Genomic DNA, 7,013 nt, shown 5'->3' with positions numbered 1-7,013 from the left:
GGAAGTTTGGCCAGGGCTGGGCCAACATCGGTGCATGCGATTTCGCAAAAGCCTTTTGGTTCAAGATCGATAGCAGAAGATCTGGTGATCTCCTTGCCYTCAGTAAGGCTAGCCTCTTCCTAGTTGTGCGSCTTTKMATKGCGTCCATTCTGTTAGGTTGGGAATCATACYATACGCCATTTACAAAAGTTGTATGAAAAAAGATGAGCCGAAACAACTCAACCCTTCCTTGACTGTTCCGCGTTGTGGAGGTCACGACTTGGGAGCACACACCTTCAGACATCCCATCAAACTAGTGGCAGTAGAAATTAAACGCGTTTGCAAATTTGTATTGGCTACTAAGCATTTTGCTTATTTATAAGTTCTTCTTTTCTATGGTTTCACAGAAGTTCAGCCATCTAACCTAACCCTGAACTAAAGCTGAGGTCAATTTTAGAGATATACAGTAGCTGATAGATATACAGTAATGACAGTGCAGTGACAAACATTTACTTACCAACGAGTGAAATCAGAAGCACCGGCCGGCGCCCAAAACGATCAGACCACGCGCCAATAAAGAGCGCTAGTACTGCGGGTATAATACTGGAAACCAATGAATTGGCTAATATAATGCGTGAGACATAAGGCTGCACTTTAGTTTCGATGTTCTGTAAAAAACAACAAACTAGTAATAGTATATTGCGATTAATTATGTTAATTTTTGCTAGAAAACCAGAAATTTTAAATAATTGATACTCGATTTAATCGCCTAAACCGCGATATGTTTGACTTTTAATTAACGACAACTGTGCCATATATTTTAAAGATATACTTTTTCGATAAGTGGAAAGCGGTGATGTAGATAATACCATTTTAATCGGCTGTATTTGGAGAGTGCCAAAACGAACAAACCAATGGTATAAAACCAAGCAAATGGGCCTGGTAGTGAACGAGGGCACGTCACTGTCTTAGATAATTTTGAATATCTTGGAACCAGTATTAACACTAGCAACACTGCCAGCCTCGAAATCCTCAGGCTGAGTAGACAAATGAGAAGTAAATTCCTCTCTCGACGAACAAAGGCCTAACTGTATAAGTTACTCGTTACTTCCGTTATACGGTGCAGAGACATGGACGATGACAACAGTCGATGTTGCGAATTTTCGAGAGAACGGTTCTGCGGAAGATTTATGGTCCTTTGCCCATTGATAACCGCGAATATCGCATTCGATGGAACCTCGGATGTACTCATCAATTACTATTTGGCAGTGTTTAAGCTTAATTGTTGTGTAAATATGTGCTGGGGAGTTCACCGATTTTCGCCAATATATGCATTCATGTATTGGTACCAGCATAAAATATTCGCACACATAAAAATAGATAAAGATACATTCAAATGCATAAAAATAACCCGAACGATAAGTGTGCGACATGTGTTTATTGTCGAATGGATCATTGTTTTATCAGCTTTTGATATTAAAAATTAAAAAAATAATATGGCAAGCGTTTTGACGACCTTAAGCAGGCATTCACACGCTCTCAAACGTTGCTGCTGTTACGTCATATCGATAGCTTTGTTATTGTTCAAAAACGCTAATTTATTGAAATGAGAACAAAGCTCTATTATCCGGAGCAGAGAGTAGCGTATCGCATATGGCTATAATAGACTTAAAAAAGTTATTAAATAGTGCGACAGATGCGTATCCAGTATATTTTTATACTCTGAAAAAGGGGTTTGCCAAGAAGTTTGTACCCAGAAGGAAAGGTCAGAGACSCTATAAAATATACCGGCTGAGTCTTTTACCGGGTTACAGACCAGACCACGKTCTCTACTCTAGAAGATCATCCAAAAATACAGAAACCTAACCGATATTGGTAACATTGTTTATAAGACGATCTAGACGGGAACAAGAACGATATAGCAACCTCTGATGAAACCCTGCGATAATTAGTGATTTTAATGTCACTTGACTATATTTATTAATTAATATATTTCTTGTTGTGAACACATTCTTTGTCCGAGCAAGAAATCATAGTATAGGCTAGAACGTGAACTTAATAAGTATCTTAGAATTCCCCTTAGATACTTAGGGTCTATTGTGCCCTAGAATTCCAGTTATTACAGACGACAAAAAGAGAGGTTTACCACAGTCTAAGACCTGATTTCCAGTGGCTCACAGAACAAATATGAGGACAGTAAATGTAAAATGACTTTTAGTGTCTGACTTGTCGTTGTTCTAAAAGCTCTACTGAGGCATATACTAATTGCTTTTTGTAAATTTTCCATACGCCTTATCGTGCATTTCTTTCCCATTATTGATCATCATACCAATATACCGCATGTCTTAATCAGCACTAACAACAGCTGAGTAGAGCCAAAGCCATTTGAGCCCCAACATCCTTTTATAGGTGTAAAAAAGGTGTAGTTGCTTGCTTTGCCCTGGCATCGAAGTTTGGTTTCTAGAAAGCTTCCTGTCTACACTTAGACTCAAATAGCTTGTTTGCTCTTCTATTCTTAACCTGGTGATATTTATTAATGGCGGCGTAACTTCCGGAATTCTCCCGGAATCCAAGTTTGGTCCGCACAATACGGCCCAACGATTCATGTTTTTTGATATTGTTTGCTTAAGCTTAACAGGGCTGTTTGGGAATATTCAGACAAACCAGAACCAAATTTAGTCTGAACACCACCTTATGTATCGATACTCATGTTTAAAACTTTTTTATTTACTTACATGATTTATTGTTGCATTCGAAATACCCAACATCGGCTCGCATTCGGCTTCTGTGTATCCAAAAGTAACTTTGCAGGACTGATAAAGTAATTGATTGGTAAATACCACCGCTGAAAGTATTAAAAATCAGACATGGTTGTAGTTGTTGTACACTATTAAAGTGCAGTCCATTTTCATTTGCAAATATCTGTCCGGGCAAACTTACATGCTAATGAAGTGGCGAAATTCAGAAGAAATATGGGCGGTTCCAGTATGAAAATGCGTCGCAGTGGATTTAATTGCTGTTGTGTATTGCTAACAGTATCTGAATCGGTGACAATAGTCTGATCGCTGTTCAAATCTTCCACCTCTGTGCGCTCGTATGGATTGACTGAGGCGTCGGAAGTTGAATTCTGCACATAAACCGCCGTGGGAGGCGTGTTTTGTGCATTGTAAGTGCTGTTTTCGAACTCGTTTCTTCGCATGTTTGTTCGTTTTAAGTAATCGTATTTCTAAACACTAATCAAAAAGTGACACTTATGTACTTTGCTTTTGTTTTGTTAGAAGTAATTAAATTATTGTCGATTTTTGTTTGATAGCCACTTCACTTTATTCGCACTTTCACTCGTTCTTTCTCTTAATTTTCTAAATTCTCATTGGTTTTTTTTATCAGCGGTCTATGGCACAACCGGCGACCATAAAAATCAATGCAATACTGATTTTGAAAATAGCACCCACACTGTTTATATTTGATTATTTTATGGCTGGCTGGTGGACAAGCTTACCAGTTGTGATTCCCTGGCGCACAAATTGAAAAGAAAGTGAGATAAGAAATTTTTTATGTATGTTTGGGCGTCCCGATTGATATCGAGGTGCGTGCATTTTGGTTCATCGGTACAATTGACCTGGTGAAATTTGCAAGAATGACAGAAGTATACTATGTAAATAAAAATATACATAAATACATATACTTGTACATATATATGGTAGTTGCAAAAGTCCTTCCTCTTTTATATTTGACTAGTAAATTAATAAATAAATATGTACCATTCCGTCGACCACTTTTTTGCCATTTTTCCGCTAGAGATATTAGTTCAACAGTGTAAATCGAAATTTCGCAATTTCCCGAACTGAAGTCTCCCTAGACTTAACAAATATCATTGGTGGCTTGTGTGGTATTCTTCCCTTTTTTATAAAAAAAAAATTTCAAAATACACCGAATTTCATCTTTATTTTCACTCAGTTTTGAACAGCTGTAATTTTTTTTCGACTTTCCCGAATTTAATTTTTTATGGTTAAATTAAGCTTAAAATCTCATCTTTGAAACACTGCATCGTATGACACAATGCGTTTGGTAGCACTGGAGATATACGACTGCAACGACATCTATTGACAAAATACGAAAATACTTTTTTGCCTACCGGATTGATGTTTGCCGATGTACATATAGCTCGTAAACGCCTAACTTAATCGCAGTAACTAACTATTTTTTAGCGCCGTCGAGGATATTATATAACTCGAAATATATATATATATATATATATATATATATATATTTTTTTTTTTCGAAAATTTTGGTGTGAATTCTTGAAACATACCTTGCAAGTGTCGAAACAATCGTTACATTAGTTCTTTTTCTAAATTTTCAAAAACCTACGTTTTTCAGACAGTCTCTCTAGGTATGCCCCTTAAAAGTCGAAGGAATAATATATACCTTCGATCATTACTTGTATTCAACTATAGTTATAATCAATTTTAGTTTTAACCAAAAAAACTACTTTATCGCTAGACGGCTGTTTTCGGAGCTCCTTCCGGAAATCTGCTACGGGATCAGGGCAATCCAATTTTTCAAAATGATTTCTTCGATTGTCATTGAATTCTATAAGTGTGCTTTTCATACTACTGTAACAAGTTGCTACAGATTATAGTAGTTTTGTTACCTAACGGTTGTACGTATCACCTAAACCTATTTGATTTAAATATAGGGAAACCTTTTATCGAAAATATCGATCAATCTGTGAGGATATATTCTAGAAATTCGGCGTAAAATCCTTTCCTAAGAATAGTATGCTTGTATGAGAAAAATGATTTCAATCGACTTTCTACCATATAAATATATTGGCAAGTTGTTTTAATAAAACTGATAAAACCATTGAACACTTACAAACCGTATGCACTTGAGGTACATATATCCCAGACTTGATCCTGGACAGTTGAAAGTGTATGAAATGTTCGGTTGCACCCGAACTAAGTTCTTCCTTTACTTGTTTTACTTAAACAAAATCCTTAAAACAGCTACCGCTGTTTGAGTAATCAGTTCGATCTTATTCAGGTTTTGATTTCATTATAATTATTTTTTGAAATTAGTCTTAAAACTATTTACTCTTGTAGGCAATTAAAATAAAAACTCATTGTTTATCAATTAAGTAAATTTTATTTGAGTTTCGCTATTTTTAATGTATTTTTATTTTAAAATTGAAGTGATATAAAACTTTTACTGATTTGGTTTTTCCGCATTAAAAAAAACGAGTATTTTTAAATAAAAAATACGATATATTTCAGAATTTTCTTATTTTATTTTTACGGTATATTTCAGAATTTTTTTATTTTTAATATTTAATTTTACCTTAATTTTTTAAATTAAACACCACTAACAAAATACATGTTGTTAATATTTTCTTTTTAGTTTTATGTACACAAAACATTTACTTTCAATTAAAAATTCCAACACGAGGCATTTTCTAATGTCAAATATAACTGCAATTTCTTAACCTACACTCAACGCGCAAAGGTGCTTCACACTGAAATTAAGCCTACGTGATTCATTGCCCGCGTAATGTCCGTTTTTATTCACCGTTGTGTGTGGTCGACTGATATAAAAAGGTACAGTTCTGCTATTAGCTTTTGTCAATTCGCTTGTACAGTCGCGCGTGAAGCATGTAGCCATCCCACTTTTACACGCTATTTTCCCACATTGTTGCTTAATGTGCCGACTGCCGATTGCAAAAGTTTCTACTTCGGTTTGAATGTTGTCTTATCATTGTTGGTTCGTGCGCGTGTTGGCTTTAAATCACATTTTCTCTAGTTCTCGTTTTTGCGAACGTTAATGAATTTGTTGCCATGCATGCGTTACTAACCCGATTTTTCATCAATAAATAACAATTACGCACAGGAGTGAAAAAAACATACCTACTTATTATTATTATTATATTTTTTTCTTTTGTTTTTAACATCTATCACTTATGTATAATATTAAGCGCTTGATATTAAAACAACTTGAGTTTGGGAAATCTTAGGAGTGTGTCCAAAATTATGAATTTTTATCAGACGTTCTTTTTCTTTCTAGAAATGCACTCAGAGGTTTGGAATTTTCTGGGAAGTACACTCTTGAATCAATCTGTGCCTTAATGTGTTTATATGAATATGTGTCTCTTGACAATGATCTTCCAGTTTTTCGGTTGCATAAAAAATGTTATTTTGGCGAAACAAAAATAATGAATACAATAATTTGAACAAATTCGAGCGTCATTGTAGGCAATAACTTAAGAAAAAGGAAAACGCGCATAACTTGTTAAATATTATTATATTTTTTAAATTTTAAAGTATCGAATTAAAGTAATTTTAAAACAAGTGGGGAGTTCATTCCTTTTATAAAAGAAAAACATACACACCTACAGTAAATTGCATGTAGAAATAATAAGTTATGAAATTGTTTAGTGTCCACAATGTCCGTAATTTCGTCCTGCTAGTCCAAATCGTTGATGCATGGGGTTGGCAAGCTTCAAACACTAATTTTGAGGAAAATTATTCCAAATGTTATAGATGCAGTTCTTCAAATCAGCCAGGTTTTAAAGCGCATCATTTTCTCAGACAGTTATTTACAAAATTATCCGACAATTATTTTAATACTTTTGCTTCCTTTAAACTAAAAGTATTGTACTCACTAGATATCAGTAATTTTAAATATTTTAAATGCAAATAATGATCAGCTGCTGCATTAATGTAATAGATTGCGGTATTTGACGTTTGGTACTAGATCGCAGGTTGTCCAAAAACCACTATTTCCCTACAATACAAAAATATTGGGAAAATTTAGTGACAGCTCTAGAGTTGCCATGCGCAGAAATTGATGATCTTGCTAAATTTATTTTAATTGATCTATAACTACATGAATATAGCAAATCCGACTTTGTGGGAGAATTAAAATAGTGTTAATGTATTTAAGTGAAATAAAAATAATTAATAAAGCATAAAATACAAAAATAGAAAAATTTTGAAAAGTAAATGAGAAAAAAATAGTAATAAAAATAAAATAAAAAA

General features: G+C 34.3%; 2 protein-coding genes across 6 annotated transcripts in view; one reads left to right on the top strand and one right to left on the bottom strand.

The window, feature by feature from the left end:
- The window catches only part of LOC108969907 (proton-coupled folate transporter-like), a 134,309-nt gene that overhangs the window by 2,700 nt on the left and 124,596 nt on the right, over nt 1-7,013 (bottom strand). For 3 of the 5 annotated variants that reach the window (XM_018934898.1, XM_018934901.1, XM_018934900.1), the window contains 3 exons: nt 2,920-3,491; nt 2,715-2,824; nt 497-647 (listed from right to left, as the gene is read on the bottom strand). In XM_018934898.1, coding sequence (XP_018790443.1) covers nt 497-647; nt 2,715-2,824; nt 2,920-3,178 — 520 coding nt within the window. In that variant the 5' untranslated portion in view covers nt 3,179-3,491. Of the gene's footprint in view, nt 1-496; nt 648-2,714; nt 2,825-2,919; nt 3,599-7,013 lie in introns of all 5 variants that reach the window. The other 2 variants (XM_018934899.1, XM_018934902.1) reach the window with 2 other exon arrangements.
- LOC108969910 overlaps nt 1-7,013 on the top strand; it is a 198,385-nt gene that overhangs the window by 105,366 nt on the left and 86,006 nt on the right. The window lies entirely within an intron of this gene.

The sequence above is a fragment of the Bactrocera latifrons genome, unplaced genomic scaffold, assembly GCF_001853355.1.
Source record: "Bactrocera latifrons isolate USDA-ARS-PBARC rearing strain unplaced genomic scaffold, ASM185335v1 scaffold_27, whole genome shotgun sequence".
NCBI classification, from domain to species: Eukaryota; Metazoa; Arthropoda; class Insecta; order Diptera; family Tephritidae; genus Bactrocera; species Bactrocera latifrons.
Note: the sequence above shows the minus strand (reverse complement) of the source record. Positions and strands in the feature narration are given on the sequence as shown.